This window comes from Dendrobates tinctorius, unplaced genomic scaffold, assembly GCF_039654945.1.
Source record: "Dendrobates tinctorius isolate UK_male_01 unplaced genomic scaffold, ASM3965494v1 ptg000119l, whole genome shotgun sequence".
Classification (NCBI taxonomy): domain Eukaryota; kingdom Metazoa; phylum Chordata; class Amphibia; order Anura; family Dendrobatidae; genus Dendrobates; species Dendrobates tinctorius.
The window spans coordinates 1,359,884-1,387,339 of NW_027361787.1; the positions used below are offsets into that span (position 1 = coordinate 1,359,884).

General features: G+C 47.7%; 1 protein-coding gene across 1 annotated transcript in view; it reads left to right on the plus strand.

The window, feature by feature from the left end:
* LOC141101537 (uncharacterized) overlaps positions 1-27,456 on the plus strand; it is a 56,819-nt gene that overhangs the window by 4,242 nt on the left and 25,121 nt on the right. The window contains exon 2 of the mRNA XM_073590662.1: positions 380-1,602. Within this exon, the coding sequence (XP_073446763.1) occupies positions 380-1,602 (1,223 nt within the window). The remainder of the gene's footprint in view (positions 1-379; positions 1,603-27,456) is intronic.

The window sequence follows — 27,456 nt, forward strand, 5'->3', positions numbered from 1 at the left end:
GAAACCTTGTTGGTTTTCAACAGCCTTTGAGCCACTAATAGTGCGGGAACCTCTGTTTTTCCTTTGATAGATGATGGACCTGAGTGGGGACTTGTTTTTTGTGAGATGAGAATTGGTATTATTTTCGCCTACATAACATTGATTGGATTCTTTTTATTCGATATTTGGGAGGCAGAATGAACCAACAGTTGAACACCGCACACTACTGGTTCATCCAACAAGGTTTTCTATTAGACTGTGAACTGTCATTGTCTTGGTAAATAATTAAAGTTTTTTACATAAACTGTCTGTAAAAATGGCAAGCTAAGTAGAAATGTTCAAAAATATAAAACTCAAGGATATTTTATTAGAAAATAATAATTGTTTTTTATCTTAGCAGATGACTGTACCAGGAGATCAGAGGGACAGCTGACATCTTCAATTTTCAAATCTGATGATCTTGAGATCCTACAAGATACAACTGAAGTGATTGCTGTTACTCCAGATATACCATCATCCATTCACAGGAAAGATCTCTTATCTGATCCTATGAAACAGGTCCCATCTTCTGATTCATTACTGACTACTAAGGAAAATCAAAGTCACAAAAGAGGCATTAAAAAACAAACTGCTCCTAAAGCAAAGAAGTCATTTTCATGTTCAGAATGTGGGAAATGTTTTACATGGAAATCACATTTTGTTAGGCACCAGAGAACTCACACAGGGGAGAAGCCTTTTTACTGTTCAGAATGTGGGAAATGTTTTACACATAAATCATATTTTGTGAACCATCAGAGAGCTCACACAGGAGACAAGCCTTTTTCATGTTCAGAATGTGGGAAATGTTTTACATGGAAATCACATTTTGTTAGGCACCAAAGAACTCACACAGGGGAGAAGCCTTTTTACTGTTCAGAATGTGGGAAATGTTTTACACATAAATCATATTTTGTGAACCATCAGAGAACCCACACAGGGGAAAAGCCTTTTTCATGTTCAGAATGTGGGAAATGTTTTAACTATAAGAGGGATCTTGAGCAACATCAAAGAATTCACACAGGGGAGAAGCCTTTTTTATGTTCAGTATGTGGGAAATGTTTTAGGCGGAAAGTGCTTCTTGTTACACACCAGAGAATTCACACAGGGGAAAAGCCTTTTTCATGTTCAGAATGTGGGAAATGTTTTAACTATAAGAGGGATCTTGAGCAACATCAAAGAATTCACACAGGGGAGAAGCCTTTTTTATGTTCAGTATGTGGGAAATGTTTTAGGCGGAAAGTGCTTCTTGTTACACACCAGAGAATTCACACAGGGGAAAAGCATTTTTCATGTTCAGAATGTGGGAAATGTTTTAACTATAAGAGGGATCTTGAGCAACATCAAAGAAATCACACAGGGGAGAAGCCTTTTTTATGTTCAGTATGTGGGAAATGTTTTAGCCGGAAAGTGCTTCTTGTTACACACCAGAGAATTCACACAGGGGAGAAGCCTTTTTCATGTTCAGAATGTGGGAAATGTTTTAACCAGAAATCACATTTGGTTAAGCACCAGAGAACCCACACAGGGGAAAAGCCTTTTTCATGTTCAGAATGTGGGAAATATTTTAACCGGAAAGCGCTTCTTGTTAGACATCAGAGCAGTCACATAGAGGAGAAGCCTTTTTCATTTTCTTAATGTGGGAAATATTTTACTTGGAAATCAGTTGTTAATAAACATCAGAGACGTCACATAGGGGAGAAGCCTTTTTTATGTTCATAGTGTTGGAATAGTTTTAACCAAAACTGAATCTTCTTAAATGGGTTGTCTCTTGTCATTCCTCATGTTTGCTGACAAAAGGATAAAACTAAACTTTATTAATTCCAAATGTAAAACTACACCCATAATTCACCCCCTGAAAGTTAATCAGTAGGTGACTAAGAGAAAAAATATGTACCCCACAGTTCAGTGTATAGGGTGAGGTGACGTATACACACTCACTCTCCAAGCCTCTCATCTCTGAGGGTTTCATCGTCCTCTCCAAAGGCGACTCATCAGGAGACTCTTTAATATTGACCTATATTCAAGCGAGACTAGACAAAAAACCCCTGAAACTATATACTGTGTAAGTTGATAAGCCCCTCCAGTGTCAGGAATAGATAGTATGTGACAATACAGTATAATTCTTGTGTTTTCTCCTATAGGGACTGCCCTAGTTTGGTAATGTAACTGCTGATAATTAGTAGTGCAGACAAATTGTCCTAGACTAAACTCAGTCTTCAGACGGCCCAATATGGACCACTCAGGGAAAACTTACCTGCTCCAAAGATCATTAGCAGCTTCTAACTAATGGCCATGCTGCGGTCTGTCAGGGAATGAGTGCAATATCGTTATAAAGACTAGGGATATGTGCAATCATAATGTCTGGGAGATCTGTGCCATTATTTAGTGTGAATATGGAAATTATCCCTGACAGTTAAGTGTTCCCTGAGCGGTATATACTGTATTTTCATATACTATCTATTCCTGACACTGGAGGGGCTTATAAACTTACACAGTATATAGTCTGAGGTCTGGGGTCGCCCAATCTGGGGCTAGTTTTCTGACTGTTTCGGATAACATGATTCATGATTTCAGGGCTTTCTTCGTCTAGTCCCGCTTGAATATAGTTCAATATTAAATAGTCTCCTGATGAATGAATGAATCCAGTGAATATTCATGCCAGCAGGAAGCCGGTGGCTGACACTGCGCGCTACTGAAGAGCAATGAATGCTCACTGCTCTCTGTGCGCACAGTCCCGGTGAGTACTCCGGCAGCTGCGCTCTGCTTGAGAACAACGCATGACGTCCCTGCCATGTGCTGCTTACAGGCATAAAGCAGTTGCTGGCATTGGAGCAGACGCTGTGAGGGAGCGCAAGGATAGGTAAGTGTAATGGGTTTTTTTTAATGTCTTCTGATGGGGCCATGCATGCCCGGATGGGGGTGGTGGCCAATTATAAGGATTGGGCCATACATACCAGGACCACAATGGGGGCCAATCATACCATAATAGGGATGGGGCCCTGCATATCAGGATAGGGATGGGGCCATGCATAATAGTATAGGGATGAGGGCGATAATTACTGCCAGGATAGGGATGAGGAGGCATGCATAATAGGATGGGAATGAGGAGTCATGCATACCAGGGTAGGGATGAGGGGGCCATGCATACCAGGATAGGGATGAGGGGGTCATGTATACCAGGATAGGGAAGAGGGGGTCATGCATACCAGGGTAGAGATGAGGGGGCCATGCATACCAGGGTAGGGATGAGGGGGCCATGCATACCAGGATAGGGAAGAGGGGGTCATGCATACCAGGGTAGGGATGAGGGGGCAATGCATACCAGGATAGAGATGAGGGGGCCATGCATACCAGGATAGGGAAGAGGGGGTCATGCATACCAGGGTAGGGATGAGGGGGCAATGCATACCAGGATAGGGATGAGGGGGCCATGCATACCAGGATAGGGATGAGGGGGCCATGCATACCAGGATAGGGATGAGGGGTCCATGCATACCAGGATAGAGATGAGGGGGCCATGCATAGCATACCAGGATAGGGAAGAGGGGGTCATGCATACCAGGGTAGGGATGAGGGGGCAATGCATACCAGGATAGAGATGAGGGGGCCATGCATACCAGGATAGAGATGAGGGGGCCATGCATACCAGGGTAGAGATGAGGGGGCCATGCATACCACAGTAGGGATGAGGGATCCATGCATGCCAGGATAGGGATGAGGGGGCATGCATGCCAGGGTAGGGATGAGGGGGCCATGCATACCACAGTAGGGATGAGGGATCCATGCATGCCAGGATAGGGATGAGGGGGCATGCATGCCAGGGTAGGGATGAGTGAGGGATCCATGCATACCAGGGTAGGGATGAGGGGGCCATGCATGCCAGGATAGGGATGAGGGGGCCACGCATGCCAGGATAGGGATGAGGGGGCATGTATGCCAGGATAGGGATGAGGGGGGATGTATGCCAGGTTAGGGATGAGGGGGCATGCATGCCAGGGTAGGGATGAGTGAGGGATCCATGCATGCCAGGGTAGGGATGAGGGATCCATGCATACCAGGATAGTGATGAGGGGGCATGCATGCCAGGATAGGGATGAGGGATCCATGCATACCAGGGTAGGGATGAAGGGGCCATGCATGCCAGGATAGGGATGAGGGATCCATGCATACCAGGATAGGGATGAGGGGGCATGTATACCAGGGTAGGGAAGAGGGGACCGTATATACCAGGATAGGGGATATTAAGTAAAGAATTTACTACATTTTTTACCTAATTTCCTCCTCTAAAACCTAGGTGCATCCTATAGTCCAAAAAATACAGTATATATATTTTTTTTTTCTCAGTGAGCTCATTCCTCATGTTTGGCCTCAATAAAATAAAAACACACATACTCCACTGGCGTGCCAGTGGCTGACACTGCGTGCTACTGAAGAGCAATGAATACTTACTGCTCTCTGCAATGAACCGTCCCGGTGAGTACTCTGGCAGCTGTGCTCTGCTTGTGAGCAACGCATGACGTCCCTGCCATGTGATGCTTACAAGCATAAAGCAGTTGCTGGCACCGCAGCAGACGCTGTGAGGGAGCGCAGGATAGGTAAGTGTAATATTTTGTTTTTTTTAATGTTTTCTGATGGGGCCATGCATACCAGGATGGGGGTGGTGGCCAATTATAAGGATTAGGCCATGCATGCCAGAACCGAGATGGGTGCCAATCATACCAGAATAGGGATGGGGGCCCTGCGTACCAGGACGAGATGAGGGCCCTGTATACCAGGATAGGGATGGGGCCATGCATACTAGTATAGGATGAGAGTGATAATTCCAGCCAGGATAGGGATGAGGGATCCATGCATACCTGGGTAGGGATGAGGGGGCCATGCATACCAGGGTAGGGATGAGGGGGCCATGAATACCAGGGTAGGGATGAGGGGGCCATGCATACCAGGATACGGGATATTAAGTACAGAATTAACATTTTTTGCTTCAATTTTTTTCCTAATCTCCTCTAAAACCTAGGTGCGTCCTATAGTCCCAAAAATACGGTATATATATCTTTTTTTCTCAGTGAGCTCAGTCCTCATGTTTGGCCTCATTAAAATAAAAACACTCATACTCCGCTGGTATGCCGGCTCCACTTCAGTGATGTTGAGACTCACTGTCCCGGGGCTTATGTGAGGTTGTTACATCACACGAACCCTGCACCCAATCAGCGGCAGTATTCTGACTCTTCCTGCTGGCTGTGAATCCCAAGGGTTCTAACTATCAGCTTCTTAGATAATTGTATAACTCGTACTCACACCACCAGGCGTTTTCAGGTCGTTTTAACTCCACCGGCAATGCAACTGTAGAAAGACCAAGAATACCTCTTTGTGGCGTTTTGACTTTTTTTTCTCATTACGCCGTTTAGCAATCAGGTTAATTTTTTTTTTATATTGATAGATCAAGAAATTCTGAACGTGTTGATACCAAATATGTGCATGTTTTTTTTAATTGTTTTATTTTGAATGGGGCGAAATGGGGGTAATTTGAACTTTTATATTTTTTTATTATTTTTAAAAACATTTTTTACTTTTGGCATTGTGAAGATATACAGCATTGTATCTTAATTAACCAGATGACTATTTTTATCAAACGAAGAATAATAGAATGTTATCTGTATGTTGGCTTTAAATTAAGTGTTGATTTCTGGTTGGTCAAGAAAACAGACTTTTGTTTGTGTAAGCCGGTAATATTGACTTTATTGTGCGCTTATCCTTGATCACTAGTGATGATTGCTGATACGCTAATTATACATTGCATTATGGAGCCAGTTTGATGACTTCTAAAGCAGAGAGGGAAAAACTAAGTAATGCTATAATAATCTCATCTCCATTCTTACCCTTTATGTAAATACTGAATGAGGGACACTTGTTAAGTCTAAAAATAGGTGACATGCCTCTGTATAAAGAGACAGAGAGAGAGACAGCCAGAGAGATTCTGCCAAGACATCTATACATCTCAAAAGGACCAGAGACAGGACAGCAGCCTTTTTAGATCATGGCACCATTACGAGGGACACAGATCTATGATTCTACAGGAAACAACCTAGGGATTTTCAGCCTCGGTTGGAAAAATACAGATCTGCTGCATTGACCATCGCTGAACCATAGATACGTTTGGAGAAGTCAGGTTGTGATTCTCGGATCAACTGGTCTTGCATGGACTGTCGTCTTCTTACGCTTATCATTACCTCCTCTATGTGCATGCCATAGGTGCGGTAGTGACTCTGGAAGATCTGAAGTCACAGCTGCTATTATCCCGGCAGGTCAGTGGAAGGGCGAGACTCTGTAATGTGCCCCATCTTGGGTACTGTGCTGGGACTGTTCTATGTGTTATCTGCCTGTTTTGTGGCTCAGTAAAGCATTACCCACACTGTTTTACCCTCACCCTGTGTTGCCTGAGTAGCATTTTCCCCATGTTAAAAGGAGAGCGGGAGTTTGGCCGGACGATCCCTGGTCCATGCATTTTCGGCTAGCGGGCAGCGCTCATAGAAATAGACTTCTGCTGGAGACCTCTGGTTGTCATGCTAACCCATCAGTGACCCACAATCATGACGGGGTCACTGAAGGGCGGGATTTCTGGCGCACTTGCTGACATGTGCCAGAAAAGATGTGGACTCAGCGCTGGAGCCGACATCAAAAGGAGGGAGCCCGACATCGGCATACATTTACACCTGATGTTGGAAAGGGGTTAAAGGGGGTTGTTTTTACAGAGACAGAAGTGGTAATCAATCATGTATACATACAAATAATTACAGAAATACACAGCTTCTAATGGTAAATAGTATAGAGTTACCACAAGAAAACATAATTTGTGTAAATCATGTGTAGATATAAAAATTCAGGCAAATGTCAAATGTAGCGCCATCTAGTGGCCATGTGCAGAAGTGCCATCATAGAGTAACATGTATCCTAAGAGAGTGTCACTATCGAGGTGGAAATGAGATGAAAGGGAAGGTGCCGTGATTTTTGATAATTTATTGTAAAAATGAAAATGATCTAAGAATATGATTTCATCTAAGCTTGACTCTGTTATGTTTATTTTTTACTCTTTTAGTGCAGCCACTGGGCGCTGCCATTTTACCTTGCAGGTCTGTAATGGCTGCTGAATGACACTTTCCATCCTCAAATACGGCAGTCCCTGGGCATAGGAGACATCAGTCGGACACCGACCCTATCTCTAACATTGCAGCCGCATCAGCTGTGACCTGGGTACGCCTCTGTGGGCTGCTCAATTCACAGCTGTAGTTGTGGCCAGACGCCATTTTATTAGAGACCAGCGCTATCCGCTAAGCTCCATTTACACTCTATCACAAGCCCTATTATTCCGGATGCTGTACTGTTCACTTCCGGCATAACAGGTCTTGGATGGTCACGTTGCGCTTACCGGAAGAGCTGCAGGAGATCAGGACAGGATACTGGACGAGTTCCTGGAATCCTGATGAGCTGCTGCCTGCTGTAGACCCGACGAGCTGCTGCCTGCTGTAGACCCGACAAGCTGCTGCCTGCTGGAGACCAGACGAGCTGCTGCCTGCTGTAGACCCGACGAGCTGCTGCCTGCTGTAGACCCGACGAGCTGCTGCCTGCTGTAGACCCGACGAGCTGCTGCCTGCTGTAGACCCGACGAGCTGCTGCCTACTGAAGACCCGACAAGCTGCTGGAGACAAGATGACCTGCTGTATACCAGGTGTGTTGCAGCAAGGAAGGGAGTGGGGTGGTGACATCATCCATTGGTAACTATCAGGGCTGCAGAGGTGAAGGGCCAGGAAAACTGCTTTTTGTACAGAGGCAAAAATATGAGAGGTGGTTGATGGTATATGTCAGGGGGGAAGTAGCATATGGAGGTTGTGCGTGACATATACAGGGGGAGCTGGCATATGGAGGTTGTGCATGGCATATACAGGGTGATCTGGCATATGGAGGTTGTGTGTGGCATATACAGGGGTGAGCAGGCATATGGAGGTTGTGCGTGGCATGTACAGGGTGAGCTGGCATATGGAGGTTGTGTGTGGCATATACAGGGGGAGCTGGCATATGGAGGTTGTGCGTGGCATATACAGGGGTGAGCTGGCATATGGAGGTTGTCTGTGGCATATACAGGGGTGAGCTGGCGTATGGAGGTTGTGCGTGGCATATACAGGGGTGAGCAGGCATATGGAGGTTGTGCGTGGCATGTACAGGGTGAGCTGGCATATGGAGGTTGTGTGTGGCATATACAGGGGGAGCTGGCATATGGAGGTTGTGTGTGGCATATACAGGGGTGAGCTGGCATATGGAGGTTGTCTGTGGCATATACAGGGGTGAGCTGGCGTATGGAGGTTGTGTGTGGCATATACAGGGGTGAGCAGGCATATGGAGGTTGTGCGTGGCATGTACAGGGTGAGCTGGCATATGGAGGTTGTGTGTGGCATATACAGGGGGAGCTGGCATATGGAGGTTGTCTGTGGCATATACAGGGGTGAGCTGGCGTATGGAGGTTGTGCGTGGCATATACAGGGGTGAGCTGGGATATGGTGGTTGTGTGTGGCATATACAGGGGGGAGCTGGGATATGGTGGATGTGTGTGGCATATACAGGGGGGAGTTGGCTTATGGAGTTTGTGCATGGCATATACAGGGGTGATCTGGCATATGGAGGTTGTGCGTGGCATATACAGGGGGGAGTTGGCTTATGGAGTTTGTGCATGGCATATACAGGGGTGATCTGGCATATGGAGGTTGTGCGTGGCATATACAGGGGTGAGCTGGGATATGGTGGTTGTGTGTGGCATATACAGGGGTGTGCTGGGATATGGTGGTTGTGTGGCATATACAGGGGGGAGCTGGCATATGAAGGTTGTGCGTGGCATATACAGGGGTGAGCTGGCATATGGAGTTTGTGCATGGCATGTAAAGGGGTGATCTGGCATATGGAGGTTGTGTGTGGCATATACAGGGGTGAGCTGGCATATGGAGTTTGTGCATGGCATATACAGGGGTGATCTGGCATATGGAGGCTGTGCATGGCATATACAGGGGGGAGCTGGCATATGGAGGTTGTGTGTGGCATATACTCCTCACACAATGTGCCCATACAATACCCAACACGTGCACAGTAGGATGACTCTACAGTGTCCCTAGCGCGGTATGATGCAGCAACCGTGTCCACACCATAGTATCATGTCCCCACAACCACTAACACAGTATAATGCTGCAACCGTGTCCACAACATAGTATCATGCCCCCACAACCACTAACACAGTATGATGCTGCAACCGTGTCCACAACATAGTATCATGCCCCCACAACCACTAACGCAGTATGATGCTGCAACCGTGTCCACAACATAGTATCATGCCCCCACAACCACTAACGCAGTATGATGCTGCAACCGTGTCCACAACATAGTATCATGCCCCCACAACCACTAACACAGTATGAGGCAGCAACTGTGTCCACAACATAGTGTCATGCCCCCACAACCACTAATGCAGTATGATGCTGCAACCGTGTCCACAACATAGTATCATGCCCCCTCAACCATTAGCGCAGTATGATGCAGCAACCGTGTCCACAACATAGTATCATGCTCCCACAACCACTAATGCAGTATGAGGCAGCAACTGTGTCCACAACATAGTATCATGCCCCCACAACCATTAGCGCAGTATGATGCAGCAACCGTGTCCACAACATAGTATCATGCCCCCTCAACCATTAGCGCAGTATGATGCAGCAACCGTGTCCACAACATAGTATCATGCTCCCACAACCACTAATGCAGTATGAGGCAGCAACTGTGTCCACAACATAGTATCATGCCCCCTCAACCATTAGCGCAGTATGATGCAGCAACCGTGTCCACAACATAGTATCATGCTCCCACAACCACTAATGCAGTATGATGCTGCAACCGTGTCCACAACATCGTATCATGCCCCCACAACCACTAACACAGTATGATGCAGCAACATTGTCCACAACATAGTATCATGCCCCCACAACCATTAGCGCAGTATGATGCTGCAACCGTGTCCACACCATGTTATGATGCCCCCAGAACCATTAGCGCAGTATGATGCAGCAACCGTGTCCACAACATAGTATCATGCTCCCACAACCACTAATGCAGTATGATGCTGCAACCGTGTCCACAACATAGTATCATGCCCCCACTAACACAGTATGATGCAGCAACAATGTCCACAACAGAGTATCATGCCCCCACAACCATTAGCACAGTATGATGCAGCAACAATGTCCATAACATAGTATCATGCTCCCACAACCATTAGCACAGTATGATGCAGCAACTGTGTCCACAGCATAGTATCATGCCCACACAACCATTAGCACAGTATGATGCAGCAACCATGTCCACAACATAGTATCATGCCCCCACAACCACTAACACAGTATGATGCTGCAACAATGTCCATAACATAGTATCATGCCCCCACAACCATTAGCACAGTATGATGCAGCAACAATGTCCACAACATAGTATCATGCCCCACAACCATTAGCACAGTATGATGCTGCAACAATGTCCACAACATAGTATCATGCCCCCACAACCATTAGCACAGTATGATGCAGCAACCGTGTCCACACCATATTATGATGCCCCCAGAACCATTAGCGCAGTACGATGCAGCAACCGTGTCCACAACATAGTATCATGCCCCCACAACCACTAATGCAGTATGATGCTGCAACCGTGTCCACAACATAGTATCATGCCCCCACAACCATTAGCGTAGTATGAGGCAGCAACCGTGTCCACACCATATTATGATGCCCCCAGAACCATTAGCACAGTATGATGCTGCAATCGTGTATACAGCATAGTATCATGCCCCCACAACCACTAACATAGTATGATGTGACCATTGCACACCCCATTCATTATGATACTGCAACAGCCCCCTCCAATGCAGTATGTTGTCCCCACAGTGCCCCCAACACCGTATGATGCCAACAGTCTTCCCCCACATACATTATGAGGCCCCTACACTGTAAGAATCTTCTACATCCCCCCACACAGTATGATGCCTCCACAGCCCCACAAAACAGTATGATGGCCCCACAGTACCCCATACACAATGTGATGGCCCCCAAAGTCTCACACACCGTATGATGGTCCCAGCTGCCTCCAATATAAAGTATGATTTCCCCCACAGTTCCCTACATAGTTTGATTACCCATACAGTCCCCTCACACAAAATTGAAGCCCCCACACATAGCATGATGTCCTCATAACTATGTCCAAGAAGTATCATTTCTCCTTGCGGAGAATGACATGCTAAGCATGTCGAGGTGAGGAGACTTAAAGCCGCAATGCTCCTCTGGGAAATATGCTAATTATGCAAATTGTCTCTTCAGAGAGGAAGAGGACTAGAACTCTAGTGCCACCTATTGGAGGTAGCAATCCTAAAAGTCAATGTTGACCCTTTAACGAGCCTAGTTACATGACTTAGGATAAAAGCCAAGCCAGAATCTCCATTTGCAGACACTGTGTTTCAGGGTACTTCCCCTCATCAGTGCAAAGTGGGAGAAGATCTGGTTTGGCTGTGAGAGAGGCATCTGACCGATATCCAAGAAGTATCATTTCTCCTTGCGGAGAATGACATGCTAAGCATGTACCCCGAAGCACAGTGTCTGCAAATGGAGATTCTGGCTTGGCTTTTATCCTAAGTCATGTAACTAGGCTCGTTAAAGGGTCAACATTGCCTTTTAGGATTGCTACCTCCAATAGGTGGCACTAGAGTTCTAGTCCCATAACTATGTACACAGTATGGTGACCCCCACAATTCCATCCACAGCACACACAGTATGATTGCTCCTACTCAGCATGCTGGCTCCATTCCAAAAGAATTGACTGACAAAATTGTTTAAAAATGTTCTCACGCAGCCCAATTCCTCCAGTGCCCTTCACCCGTCTGTGCAGGCTCGATCTAGTCTCATCATTGTGCCTTCTGGCTGACACTCAGATCTACAGACTGAATATAGTTCTACCATTGAATTCCACTGTATTGGCCTCGGAAGCAGATACTGGTGAAATGTAGCCACCAGCACAGGGAGGGCAATGTTGCTTGACACCACCCCCACACACTCACGGCTCCCATCATGGCTGCATGGTTTGCCGCTGTTAGCTTGAAGCGGGTGGCATACTGCTATCATTTAGACACTTTTGTCTATGAATGATTACTTTGTGATCGGTGGGGGTCCAACTACTAAAAGCAGGGTTCTGCAATGAGCCATCAGAATGGAGCGGTGGCGGCACATGCGTTCCACCGCTTCTTGTATTGTCTATAGGATTGCTAGAGAGAATCAAGTAGAGCTGTACGCATGTGACGGCCATCCAGGCAAAAAATTGAGTGATGGAGGCCACAACTGTTTCATCGTCCTGTTCTCTGGATCTATGGGGATCCAATCTGTCCGACTCCCACCAATCACAATGACCAATCCTGTGGAAAATGTGAAGCTAAAGACTGTTTATAGATGGACGGTAGTTTGCTGCGAGGTCAGGTGGATCTTCTGCATTGTCTCTAATGGGCCATCCAGTTGTTAGCGAAGGTAGAAATGACCATTCTCGACCAATAGAAACTTTACAGCATACTAGACTTCTATTGTAGAAAAATAAAAGTCTAGTTGTTATGCGTCTCCATTGCTTTTCTGTACAAGTTAAAAGAAAGTATACCAATGCGTATACATCAAACGTGATGATAACACAGCCCTAAACCTGAACTCCAATGCAGTTTCACATTGAAGAGCAGTTTTATAGTTACACGTAGCTAGAATTTACAGGAAACATTGGAAATTTATTGAGGCTTTTGTTTCAGTTTTCGCGCATAAAAAAAAATCACAAAGTTTGTACCGTTTCGTGCAGCACTGAAAATTTGGTGCAAAGTACAATAATGCAGCCCGAAAAGCAACTGACTTCAAGCTTCAATTCATCTCATTAATATTATTATTATTATTATTATACATTTTATAGCGCCATTTATTCCATGGCACTTTACATGTGAAATGGGCAAATATGGACAAGTATAATAAACATGAGCAAAACAAGGTGCACACAAGTACAGAAGGAGAGAGGACCCTGCCCGCGAGGGCTCCCCATCTACAGGACACGGGTGAGGGTACAGTAGGAGAGAGTAGAGCTGGTCGTGTGGCGGTTCAGTAGACTGAGGATCACCGCAGGTTGCAGGCTTGTCGGAAGAGGTGGGTCTTCAGGTTCTTTTTGAAGGTTTCCGTCGTAGGGGAAAGTCTGATGTGTTGAGGTAGAAAGTTCCAGAGTATGGGGGAAGCACGGGAGAAGTCTTGTATGCGGTTGTGCGTAGAAGAGATAAGAGGGGAGTAGAGAAGGAGATCTTGAGAGGATCGAAGGTTGTGTGTGGGTAAGTACCGGGAGACCATGTCACAGATGTATAGAGGAGACAGGTTGTGGATGGCTTTGTATGTCATAGTTAGGGTTTTGAACTGGAGCCTCTGGTCTATAGGAAACCAGTGAAAGGCTTGGCATAGAGGAGAGGCTAAAGAATAACAGGGAGATAGGTGGATTAGTTGGGCAGCAGAGTGTAGGATGGATTAGATTGGTGCTAGAGGGGAGGCCAGAGAGTAGGAGGTAGCAGTAGTCGAGGCGGGAGATGGTAAGGGCATGCGCTAGTGGTTTTGTGGCTTCATAGTCAAGGATTGTATGGATCCGGGAAATATTTTTGAGTTTGTGTCAGTAGGAGAAGGCAAGGACTTGGATATGTGGCTTGAAAGAGAGGGCAGAGTCGAGGATCACCCCGAGGCATTGAGCATGCGGGACTGGGGAAAGTTTATCTCATGATAAATTCCCTCTTGTAAGTCACTTTGTAAGGACATTATTTTGTCATGTGCATATCTTATATATACTCTCCTCTCCGTAGCTCAGATTTGCTTGTCTTGTGTCAAAAGCGAGCTCCTTCTGATAAGTTTTATATATGTCCTAGTTTAGTCTTTATCCTGTGACATAATCTCTCCCAGAATGCAGAGCAGAAGACATTAGATTAGCCCACCCAAGGACCAAGGGATGTGTCTGTCTACAGATGGTAAGCTGTTTTAGGGGCAATCAGCAGAAATGTACTACAAGCAGACTTTCTGTAGTTCAGGATCATTAGACCCTTAATTACTGCTGTAGAAACCTTATGGGTTCTTCTAATGAGTGCACCAGTGTTACAGGACGATGCTTCAGAAGAAGACTACAGCGCTGTGTCCTGCACTGTACAGATGCTCAGGCTGATGCTTGCAGCCTTGAGCATTAACAATGATCGGAGTCCAAATTGGTCTAGGATCATGTAACCCCTTAGATGCCAAAATGAATGGTGACTGCCAAAAAGTATAATAAAAAAACACAAGTTCTCATAAAGCTATGTTGAAAGAAAGATGAAAAAATTGTGGATCTTGACATGCAATGATAAAAAATGGAGAAAATGGTTGGTTCTTGGAGACATATTCTTGGTATCAGAAGGCACAGATCCTACTGACAGCTGTCAGTGACGGTAATTCATACATGTCTATGAGGGAGACAGAGAAGCTGCATAATGTGCCGTGTAGAGGACAGGCAGTCACCTGCGTCCTCCAAGTTTGTGAAGTCGACTCATTTGTATTGATGTCAGAGGAGAATGCAACGTTTGTTTTATTTCATTTTGGCAGTGATCCCACCGGCTTTGTCTTTTTGGTGGTAATGGCTATTTTCTGAGGCTTCAAATGCTTTGGCTTCCTATTTAAAAAAAACACTTAAGTGTGAACAGCAATGTATAAATTATGTCATGTCTAAGCTCCAGTAACAGAGGCGTATCTAGGCTTTCTGGCACCCGGGGCAAGAATTTGGTTCGGCGCCCCCCCCAGTACATATGCGACTTGCAAGTACCCACAAGCCGCTCTCCCTAATGCTCTCAATGTTCAGTAAAAAACTGAGAGAAGCAGGAAGAGAAGCTCGTTGTCACAGGACCATAACTATGAAAATCGCATATGAGTGAAGTGTCCATATGATGACTACTGGAACCTGCAGAGCTGAATCCTGACATTTCAGCTTCTGAATTCTCACAACGAATGCACTGCACACTTTTAGGATCCTCCCTTGCCGATGTACAGTCATGTCAGCACAAGTATGCGAGTTATATACTTCTGGCCACATTCCGACTAGACGTGCCCGGCCTCGCTCTGTTCATTTTCATTGAGTGAGGCCACACATGTCTAGTCAGCATGTGACCGTATGTATGTAAATTACCGGCACGAGAGAATCCTGACAGTGTTCAGTGAGCAATGTGAGAATTCAGAAGTCTGCAGTCACATAGAATGACTGCAGACTCAGCACAAACCTGGACAGCCCCTGTAATGCTCCTAACAAATAAAAACACGAGAATAAGTCAGTATCACAGATAATATATACATCCAGGTACCTTATAGATGACGGCGTCTCTGGAGTCGTTCTCCTTCTTTTCTTCTTCTTGTCCAGACCCCATGATGAGTTTTCTCATCCACAGCTGTCTCTGTAGACTTCCATCTTCTCCGTTCTTCTGCACCAATTCTCCACGCGATGCCTTAAAGATTGAAGTGTCATTATAATGCCCCTAAATACAAATATCTGCAATATACTGTCGCCTCACACTATTCCCCTCCCTCCTCATACTGTCTCCTCTATCATCCTCCTGTTCACCATACTGTCTCCTCATATATTTACCCCCTCACTCTCTATACTGTCTGCTCACACATACCCCTGACTCCCCATACTGTGTCTGCACACATCCCATCACCCTCACTCCCCATACTGTGTCCACATACATTTTTCCCATCACTCCCCATACTGTGTCCACATACATTCACCCGTTCACACCCCTTACTGTCTGCACCCATCCCCCATACTGTTTCCTCATACATGCCTCGGCACACAAAATTTATGAAATATAATGCTCAACTTTATAAGACTAAAGCAATTCTGATAAAGTTATTTCAATACATATACTGTATGCTGATACAAAGAAAGTACCTCAGATTACCACCACCGAGATAAGCAATACTGTGGTAATCTGAGGTACTTTCTTTGTATCAGCATATATGTATTGAAATAACTTTATCAGAATTGCTTTAGTCTTATAAACTTGAGCATTATATTTCATAAATTTTGTGTGCCGAAGTTTTTCTACTGTACAATATATGTCTTTTAACTCTGAGCACCTAAATTGGCAGTGAGCACCCCATTCTCTACAGTATTCCTCATAAATACTCTTCATTTTGTGTCCTCAAATCACCCCACACACATTAAATCCCATCCCCACTCCAAATCCCCCCACATTAAGTATTCCCCATCCCCACTCAATAACCCCCGTCCCAACACCCAAATCCCCACACACACTCATTATGTAGCCCCCACTCATTATGTACCCCCACTCATTATGTACCCCCACACATTAACCCCCATCCCCACTCATTAACCCCCCCACACATTAACCCCCATCCCCACTCATTAACCCCCCACACATTAACCCCCATCCCCACTCATTAACCCCCCACACATTAACCCCCATCCCCACTCATTAACCCCCCTCACATATTAACCCTCATCCCCACTCATTAACCCCCCCACACAATAACCCCCATCCCCACTCATTAACGCTCCACACATAAACCCCCATCCCCACTCATTAACCCCCCACACATTAACCCCATCCCCACTCATTAACCCCCCACACATTAACCCCCATCTCCACTCATTAACCCCCACACATTAACCCCCATCTCCACTCATTAACCCCTCAACTCATTTACCCCCATCCCCACTCATTAACCCCCATCTCCACTTATTAACCCCCATCCCCACTCATTAACCCCCATCCCCACTCATTAACCCCCCACTCATTAAACCCCATCCCCACATTAACCCCCATCTCCACTCATTAACCCCAAACATTAACCCCCATCCCCACTCATTAACCCCCCACTCATTAAACCCCATCAAAGGTTAGAAGGGGTACCGTATCCCCGGATAACATGTATGGATAGCGTACACATTCAAAATATATGTCTATACAGCATGAGGCAGGCTCAGACGGTGTTAGGCCCAGTATGGATTGCACGTCATTGCACAAAGGTTAGAAAGGGTACCGTATCCCCGGATAACATGTATGGATAGCGTACACATTCAAAATATATGTCTCAGGAGGCAGGCTCAGACGGTGTCAGGCACAGTATGGATTTGACGGCCCAGATTACACAGTGGAGGAGCAGGGAGAGGTAAAGATTGCAAATGCTGGGGCCCTGGCCAAGCAAGGGGGGCCCACTCGTGGGCGTCGGTACTGGCACTGGGCCCCTCATAGTACAGCGGTGTGTCTGACGGCGGGTGTGCACCACCACCGTCAGAGACACTTGATTGCACTATGAGGGACCCTGTGCCAGTGCCCGCGCCCAAGAGTCGGCCTACCCACCTGTCCAGGGCAACGGCACTCGCACGGTGTCGTGCGCTAGGTGGTGACCCCGGCCATGGGGGGGGAGGCAGCACAGTTAGGGAGTTTTAGAAAGTGGCATATGTTGATGTTGGACATTCAACTGATGCAAAAGGCGAAATAGGTGAAGTACCAGGAAGAGGTGGACCAAAGCAAGCCATTTTTCTGTCACCCTATGTGTCATCAGGGGAAGGTGGGACAAAATCCTTGGAAACCCATGCATGGTTCATTTTAATGAAGGTTAGATCATCCACATTTTGGGTTGACAGACGGGTCCTTTTTTCTGTCAGGATTGATCCAGCTGCACTGAAGACTCTTTCCGATAGCACACTTGCAGCTGGGCAAGCGAGCTCCTGTAAGGCATATTGGGCCAATTCAGGCCAGGTGTCCAGTTTAGCGGCCCAATAGTCAAAGGGGAATGACCTGTGTGGGAGAACATCGATATGGGAGGAAAAGTAGTTTGTAACCATAGTTGACAACTGCTGTCTCCTGTCACTTTCCATCGATGCAGTATTACCAGTTGTGTGAGCGGTATTTGAAAAATCAGTCCACAACATTGTCATGAAACCCCTGTCTCCAACACCACTTCTGCTGTGTGCACCACGAACACCTCTGCCAAGCTGCCCCCGGCCCGTACGGCTCGTGTGAGAACCATCACCGCTGCTGTGTGCTGGGAATGCCTCAAGCAACCGATTTACCAGAGTTGCTTGTTTATTAGCCAATAGTAGGTCAAGGTTCTCCTGTGGCATGATGTTTTGTAATTTGCCTTTATAGCGTGGATCCAGGATGCTGGCCAACCAGTAGTCGTCATCGTTCATCATTTTGGCAATGCGGGGGTCCCTTTTTAGGATCCGCAAGGCATAATCTGACATGTGGGCCAATGTTCCCGGTGTCAATGATGCACTGCGAGTGCTGGGTGGAGGAGCACTTTCTGGCAAATCCACATCCCTCCAGTCACGCACAAACCCTGTACCAGACCTTGCCACGCCAACATTTTCACTTGCCCCACGAGATGCATCCTCCTCCCCTAAGTAATCATCCCCATCATCCTCCTCCTCCTCCTCCTCTTCTTCCTCCACCTCGTCCAGGAGAGGTCCCTGAGCAGACAATGGCTGAATGTCATTAAGGATTCCCTCCTCCTCTTCCTCCTCATCAACATTGGCTGCAGACGCCTGCTCCTTAAGGTGCGTCAAAGTTTGCATGAGCAGACGCATAAGTGGGATGCTCATGCTTAGGATGGCGTCGTCTGCGCTTACCAGCCGTGTGCATTCCTCAAAACACTGAAGGACTTTACAAAGGTCTTTCAGCTTCTACCACTGCACGCCTGTCAACTCCATGTCTGCTCTCAAAGTGCCTGGCCGTGTATCCTCCCACAAATGCATTATGGCCTGCCTCTGCTCGCACAGCCGCTCCACCATGTGCAGGGTGGAGTTCCACCTTGTTGCAATGTCGATAATGAGGCGGTGGTTGGGAAGGTGGAGCAATCGCTGCAGCTTCTGCATACGAACGGAGTGTACAGGCGACCGGCGGATGTGCGCGCACAGTCTTCGCACCTTCTGGAGCAGGGCTGTTAACTCCGGATAATTTTTGAGGAAGCACTGCACCACCAGGTTCAAGGTGTGAGCCAAGCAAGGTATGTGGCTGAGTTTTGAAAGGGCTATGGCTGCCACAAAATTACGGCCGTTATCACTAACTACCTTGCCTGCCTCAAGATGTACACTGCCCAGCCATGACTCAGTTTGTCGCTTCAAGTACTCGGCCAGCACCTCGGCGGTGTGTCTGTCGCCCAAACACATCATCTGCAACACAGCCTGCTGACGCTTTCCACTAGCTGCTCGATAGGGGGACACATCGTGTGCAACAGTGGCAGCTGCAGATGGAGTGCTCGTACGACTGCGCTCTGTGGACGAGCTGTCGCTTCTGGAGGAGGAGGAGGGTCGAACGCCTACAGCCAACTGTTTCCTATACCGTGGGCTAGGCAGCACTGTCCCACCACCGCTGTCCCCTGTGGACCCTGCATCCACCACATTAACCCAGTGCGCAGTGATGGACACGTAACGGCCCTGGCCATGCCGACTGGACCATGCATCAGTTGTGAGGTGCACCTTTCCGCTCACTGACTGTTTGAGTGCATGGACAATGCGGTCTTTCACATGATGGTGGAGGGCTGGGATGGCTTTGCGAGAGAAGTGGCGACTGGGTAGGTCATAGCGTGGTACTGCATAGGCCATGAGTTCGCGGAAAGCTGTGCTTTCCACCAACCGAAAGGGCATCATCTCAAACGAGATTAGTTTGGCAATGTGGGTGTTCAAACCCAGTGTACGCGGATGAGAGACTGAGTACTTTCTTGACCTACTCATAGTGTCTGGGAGGGTGAGCTGGACTTGAGAGCTGCATATGGTGGAAGTAGCGGTGGACAGGGCGGACTGAGAGAGGGTTGATGAAGGTGATGGAGTTGGTGTTCTTTCTGATGGCCTAGAATCAGTCTTTCATTGATATAACAGTGGGATTCCCTGACTGCTGTGGCCTTGCAACGACACCTCAACATTTGCTGCTGTGCTAACCGGTGGGCTTACAGTGGGGGAAACAATGTAGCGTTGCTGACTACCTTCGTTGTGATCAGTTGCACATGTGGCACTTGAGGTTTGGTGTTGTGTCCACGCTTGCAAGTGCATGCTGGTTAAATGTCTAAGCATGCAACTGGTATTCAAATTTTTCAGATTTTTCCCTCGGCTAAAGGTCTTTGCGCACTTCTTACAGATAACCTTGGCCTGATCATGAGGATTTTGTTCAAAAAAGTGCCACACTGCACTCTTCCTACTTTGGCAGACATTTTGCGGCCTAGCACGCTGTGATCTTTTGACCCTCTGGACAAGCTGTCCAGCAACTCTTTTGATGTTTGGAACCTGTCTTTGGAGTGCTCCGGGCCTGCCAGATAACAGCTGTTGCGATGTCGATGTCTGCTGTGGATGCTCCTCATCTGAGCTATTGGAAGCAGCACCCTCTTCCCCCAATGGATGCCAATCTGGGTCAACAACTGGGTCATCCATCACCTCCTCTTCTATGTCATGTGCACCTTTCTCTGTGTCACCGTGTATGGTGGTATAGTGTGCGGGAAGGGGCACCTGAGTCTCATCAGGGTCAAAATCTGGCTCTGTACACTGCGAGGACAATGTAGTGCTCTGAGTGAATGTACCAGCAGAATCATCCATCAGCGGCTGTGCATCAGTGCACTCCATGTCAGATTCATCTTGGCCTGGGTAATTCACCATTTGACTTGATAATCCAGGCATGGTATGTGAAAACAGCTCCATGGAGTAATCAGTAGTATGGCCTGCGTCATCCTTCAATCTTGGTTGGGGTGAAGGACACAAGGAAAGGTGTGGTTCATGAACATGAGCCTCCAATGACGACTCAGTGCTTTTACTTTTTACAACTGAAGAAGAGGAGGCGATAGAGCTGGAGGCTGAGTCAGCAATGTAAGACAAAACTTTTTCCTGATGCTCTGCCTTTAAAAGCGGTTTGCCAACTCCTAGAAAACTAAGCGTTCGAGTCCTTATGTAGCCAGACGATGACGCAGGGTCAGCACCTCCTGCATTCGGTCCTATTTTGCTCTTGCCACTACCATCAGATCCACCACCAACACCATCATTACCAGCTGCCAACCCCCGCCCAATTCCACGGCCTCTTCCACCAGCCTTCCTCATTTTTGGTAGAAATGTAGACAAAATCCAACAAACTATATAGTAATGTAAAACAAGGTACAAGGTGTCTATAGGACAGGGGAGTTTTAGAATTTCTGCACACACTTGTGGACAGTGGACACTTGTGGATTGTGTGCGGCCCACTGATATCTGAGCGCTATGTGACACGCTCGATGGCACAGCTGCCTGTGACCAAAGTGACGAGAGGATAATGGAGATTTTGAATCTCTGCGTACACTTTTGGACAGTGGACACTTGTGGATTGTGTGCGGCCCACTGATATCTGAGCGCTATGTGACACGCTCGATGGCACAGCTGCCTGTGACCAAAGTGACGAGAGGATAATGAAGATTTTGAATCTCTGCGTACACTTGTGGACAGTGGACACTTGTGGATTGTGTGCGGCCCACTGATATCTGAGCGCTATGTGACACGCTCGATGGCACAGCTGCCTGTGACCAAAGTGACGAGAGGATAATGGAGATTTTGAATCTCTGCGTACACTTGTGGACAGTGGACACTTGTGGATTGTGTGCGGCCCACTGATATCTGAGCGCTATGTGACACGCTCGATGGCACAGCTGCCTGTGACCAAAGTGACGAGAGGATAATGGAGATTTTGAATCTCTGCGTACACTTGTGGACAGTGGACACTTGTGGATTGTGTGCGGCCCACTGATATCTGAGCGCTATGTGACACGATCGATGGCACAGCTGCCTGTGACCAAAGTGACGAGAGGATAATGGAGATTTTGAATCTCTGCGTACACTTTTGGACACTGGACACTTGTGGATTGTGTGCGGCCCACTGATATCTGAGCGCTATGTGACACGCTCGATGGCACAGCTGCCTGTGACCAAAGTGACGAGAGGATAACGGAGATTTTGAATCTCTGCGTACACTTTTGGACAGTGGACACTTGTGGATTGTGTGCGGCCCACTGATATCTGAGTGCTATGTGACACGCTCGATGGCACAGCTGCCTGTGACCAAAGTGACGAGAGGATAATGGAGATTTTGAATCTCTGCGTACACTTTTGGACAGTGGACACTTGTGGATTGTGTGCGGCCCACTGCTATCTGAGCGCTATGTGACACGCTCGATGGCACAGCTGCCTGTGACCAAAGTGACGAGAGGATAATGGAGATTTTGAATCTCTGCGTACACTTGTGGACAGTGGACACTTGTGGATTGTGTGAGGCCCACTGATATCTGAGCGCTATGTGACACGCTCGATGGCACAGCTGCCTGTGACCAAAGTGACGAGAGGATAATGGAGATTTTGAATCTCTGCGTACACTTGTGGACAGTGGACACTTGTGGATTGTGTGCGGCCCACTGATATCTGAGCGCTATGTGACACGCTCGATGGCACAGCTGCCTGTGACCAAAGTGACGAGAGGATAATGGAGATTTTGAATCTCTGCGTACACTTGTGGACAGTGGACACTTGTGGATTGTGTGCGGCCCACTGATATCTGAGCGCTATGTGACACGCTCGATGGCACAGCTGCCTGTGACCAAAGTGACGAGAGGATAATGGAGATTTTGAATCTCTGCGTACACTTGTGGACAGTGGACACTTGTGGATTGTGTGCGGCCCACTGATATCTGAGCGCTATGTGACACGCTCGATGGCACAGCTGCCTGTGACCAAAGTGACGAGAGGATAATGGAGATTTTGAATCTCTGCGTACACTTTTGGACACTGGACACTTGTGGATTGTGTGCGGCCCACTGATATCTGAGCGCTATGTGACACGCTCGATGGCACAGCTGCCTGTGACCAAAGTGACGAGAGGATAATGGAGATTTTGAATCTCTGCGTACACTTTTGGACACTGGACACTTGTGGATTGTGTGCGGCCCACTGATATCTGAGCGCTATGTGACACGCTCGATGGCACAGCTGCCTGTGACCAAAGTGACGAGAGGATAATGGAGATTTTGAATCTCTGCGTACACTTGTGGACAGTGGACACTTGTGGATTGTGTGCGGCCCACTGATATCTGAGCGCTATGTGACACGCTCGATGGCACAGCTGCCTGTGACCAAAGTGACGAGAGGATAATGGAGATTTTGAATCTCTGCGTACACTTTTGGACACTGGACACTTGTGGATTGTGTGCGGCCCACTGATATCTGAGCGCTATGTGACACGCTCGATGGCACAGCTGCCTGTGACCAAAGTGACGAGAGGATAATGGAGATTTTGAATCTCTGCGTACACTTGTGGACAGTGGACACTTGTGGATTGTGTGCGGCCCACTGATATCTGAGCGCTATGTGACACGCTCGATGGCACAGCTGCCTGTGACCAAAGTGACGAGAGGATAATGGAGATTTTGAATCTCTGCGTACACTTTTGGACACTGGACACTTGTGGATTGTGTGCGGCCCACTGATATCTGAGCGCTATGTGACACGCTCGATGGCACAGCTGCCTGTGACCAAAGTGACGAGAGGATAATGGAGATTTTGAATCTCTGCGTACACTTGTGGACACTGGACACTTGTGGATTGTGTGTGGCCCACTGATATCTGAGCGCTATGTGACACGCTCGATGGCACAGCTGCCTGTGACCAAAGTGACGAGAGGATAATGGAGATTTTGAATCTCTGCGCACACTTTTGGACACTGGACACTTGTGGATTGTGTGCGGCCCACTGATATCTGAGCGCTATGTGACACGCTCGATGGCACAGCTGCCTGTGACCAAAGTGACGAGAGGATAATGGAGATTTTGAATCTCTGCGTACACTTGTGGACAGTGGACACTTGTGGATTGTGTGCGGCCCACTGATATCTGAGCGCTATGTGACACGCTCGATGGCACAGCTGCCTGTGACCAAAGTGACGAGAGGATAATGGAGATTTTGAATCTCTGCGTACACTTTTGGACACTGGACACTTGTGGATTGTGTGCGGCCCACTGATATCTGAGCGCTATGTGACACGCTCGATGGCACAGCTGCCTGTGACCAAAGTGACGAGAGGATAATGGAGATTTTGAATCTCTGCGTACACTTTTGGACACTGGACACTTGTGGATTGTGTGCGGCCCACTGATATCTGAGCGCTATGTGACACGCTCGATGGCACAGCTGCCTGTGACCAAAGTGACGAGAGGATAATGGAGATTTTGAATCTCTGCGTACACTTGTGGACAGTGGACACTTGTGGATTGTGTGCGGCCCACTGATATCTGAGCGCTATGTGACACGCTCGATGGCACAGCTGCCTGTGACCAAAGTGACGAGAGGATAATGGAGATTTTGAATCTCTGCGTACACTTTTGGACACTGGACACTTGTGGATTGTGTGCGGCCCACTGATATCTGAGCGCTATGTGACATGCTCGATGGCACAGCTGCCTGTGACCAAAGTGACAAGAGGATAATGGAGATTTTGAATCTCTGCGTACACTTGTGGACAGTGGACACTTGTGGATTGTGTGCGGCCCACTGATATCTGAGCGCTATGTGACACGCTCGATGGCACAGCTGCCTGTGACCAAAGTGACGAGAGGATAATGGAGATTTTGAATCTCTGCGCACACTTTTGGACACTGGACACTTGTGGATTGTGTGCGGCCCACTGATATCTGAGCGCTATGTGACACGCTCGATGGCACAGCTGCCTGTGACCAAAGTGACGAGAGGATAATGGAGATTTTGAATCTCTGCGTACACTTGTGGACAGTGGACACTTGTGGATTGTGTGCGGCCCACTGATATCTGAGCGCTATGTGACACGCTCGATGGCACAGCTGCCTGTGACCAAAGTGACGAGAGGATAATGGAGATTTTGAATCTCTGCGTACACTTTTGGACACTGGACACTTGTGGATTGTGTGCGGCCCACTGATATCTGAGCGCTATGTGACACGCTCGATGGCACAGCTGCCTGTGACCAAAGTGACGAGAGGATAATGGAGATTTTGAATCTCTGCGTACACTTTTGGACACTGGACACTTGTGGATTGTGTGCGGCCCACTGATATCTGAGCGCTATGTGACACGCTCGATGGCACAGCTGCCTGTGACCAAAGTGACGAGAGGATAATGGAGATTTTGAATCTCTGCGTACACTTGTGGACAGTGGACACTTGTGGATTGTGTGCGGCCCACTGATATCTGAGCGCTATGTGACACGCTCGATGGCACAGCTGCCTGTGACCAAAGTGACGAGAGGATAATGGAGATTTTGAATCTCTGCGTACACTTGTGGACAGTGGACACTTGTGGATTGTGTGCGGCCCACTGATATCTGAGCGCTATGTGACACGATCGATGGCACAGCTGCCTGTGACCAAAGTGACGAGAGGATAATGGAGATTTTGAATCTCTGCGTACACTTTTGGACACTGGACACTTGTGGATTGTGTGCGGCCCACTGATATCTGAGCGCTATGTGACACGCTCGATGGCACAGCTGCCTGTGACCAAAGTGACGAGAGGATAATGGAGATTTTGAATCTCTGCGTACACTTTTGGACAGTGGACACTTGTGGATTGTGTGCGGCCCACTGATATCTGAGTGCTATGTGACACGCTCGATGGCACAGCTGCCTGTGACCAAAGTGACGAGAGGATAATGGAGATTTTGAATCTCTGCGTACACTTTTGGACAGTGGACACTTGTGGATTGTGTGCGGCCCACTGCTATCTGAGCGCTATGTGACACGCTCGATGGCACAGCTGCCTGTGACCAAAGTGACGAGAGGATAATGGAGATTTTGAATCTCTGCGTACACTTGTGGACAGTGGACACTTGTGGATTGTGTGAGGCCCACTGATATCTGAGCGCTATGTGACACGCTCGATGGCACAGCTGCCTGTGACCAAAGTGACGAGAGGATAATGGAGATTTTGAATCTCTGCGTACACTTGTGGACAGTGGACACTTGTGGATTGTGTGCGGCCCACTGATATCTGAGCGCTATGTGACACGCTCGATGGCACAGCTGCCTGTGACCAAAGTGACGAGAGGATAATGGAGATTTTGAATCTCTGCGTACACTTGTGGACAGTGGACACTTGTGGATTGTGTGCGGCCCACTGATATCTGAGCGCTATGTGACACGCTCGATGGCACAGCTGCCTGTGGCCAAAGTGACGAGAGGATAATGGAGATTTTGAATCTCTGCGTACACTTGTGGACAGTGGACACTTGTGGATTGTGTGCGGCCCACTGATATCTGAGCGCTATGTGACACGCTCGATGGCACAGCTGCCTGTGACCAAAGTGACGAGAGGATAATGGAGATTTTGAATCTCTGCGTACACTTTTGGACACTGGACACTTGTGGATTGTGTGCGGCCCACTGATATCTGAGCGCTATGTGACACGCTCGATGGCACAGCTGCCTGTGACCAAAGTGACGAGAGGATAATGGAGATTTTGAATCTCTGCGTACACTTTTGGACACTGGACACTTGTGGATTGTGTGCGGCCCACTGATATCTGAGCGCTATGTGACACGCTCGATGGCACAGCTGCCTGTGACCAAAGTGACGAGAGGATAATGGAGATTTTGAATCTCTGCGTACACTTGTGGACAGTGGACACTTGTGGATTGTGTGCGGCCCACTGATATCTGAGCGCTATGTGACACGCTCGATGGCACAGCTGCCTGTGACCAAAGTGACGAGAGGATAATGGAGATTTTGAATCTCTGCGTACACTTTTGGACACTGGACACTTGTGGATTGTGTGCGGCCCACTGATATCTGAGCGCTATGTGACACGCTCGATGGCACAGCTGCCTGTGACCAAAGTGACGAGAGGATAATGGAGATTTTGAATCTCTGCGTACACTTGTGGACAGTGGACACTTGTGGATTGTGTGCGGCCCACTGATATCTGAGCGCTATGTGACACGCTCGATGGCACAGCTGCCTGTGACCAAAGTGACGAGAGGATAATGGAGATTTTGAATCTCTGCGTACACTTTTGGACACTGGACACTTGTGGATTGTGTGCGGCCCACTGATATCTGAGCGCTATGTGACACGCTCGATGGCACAGCTGCCTGTGACCAAAGTGACGAGAGGATAATGGAGATTTTGAATCTCTGCGTACACTTGTGGACACTGGACACTTGTGGATTGTGTGTGGCCCACTGATATCTGAGCGCTATGTGACACGCTCGATGGCACAGCTGCCTGTGACCAAAGTGACGAGAGGATAATGGAGATTTTGAATCTCTGCGCACACTTTTGGACACTGGACACTTG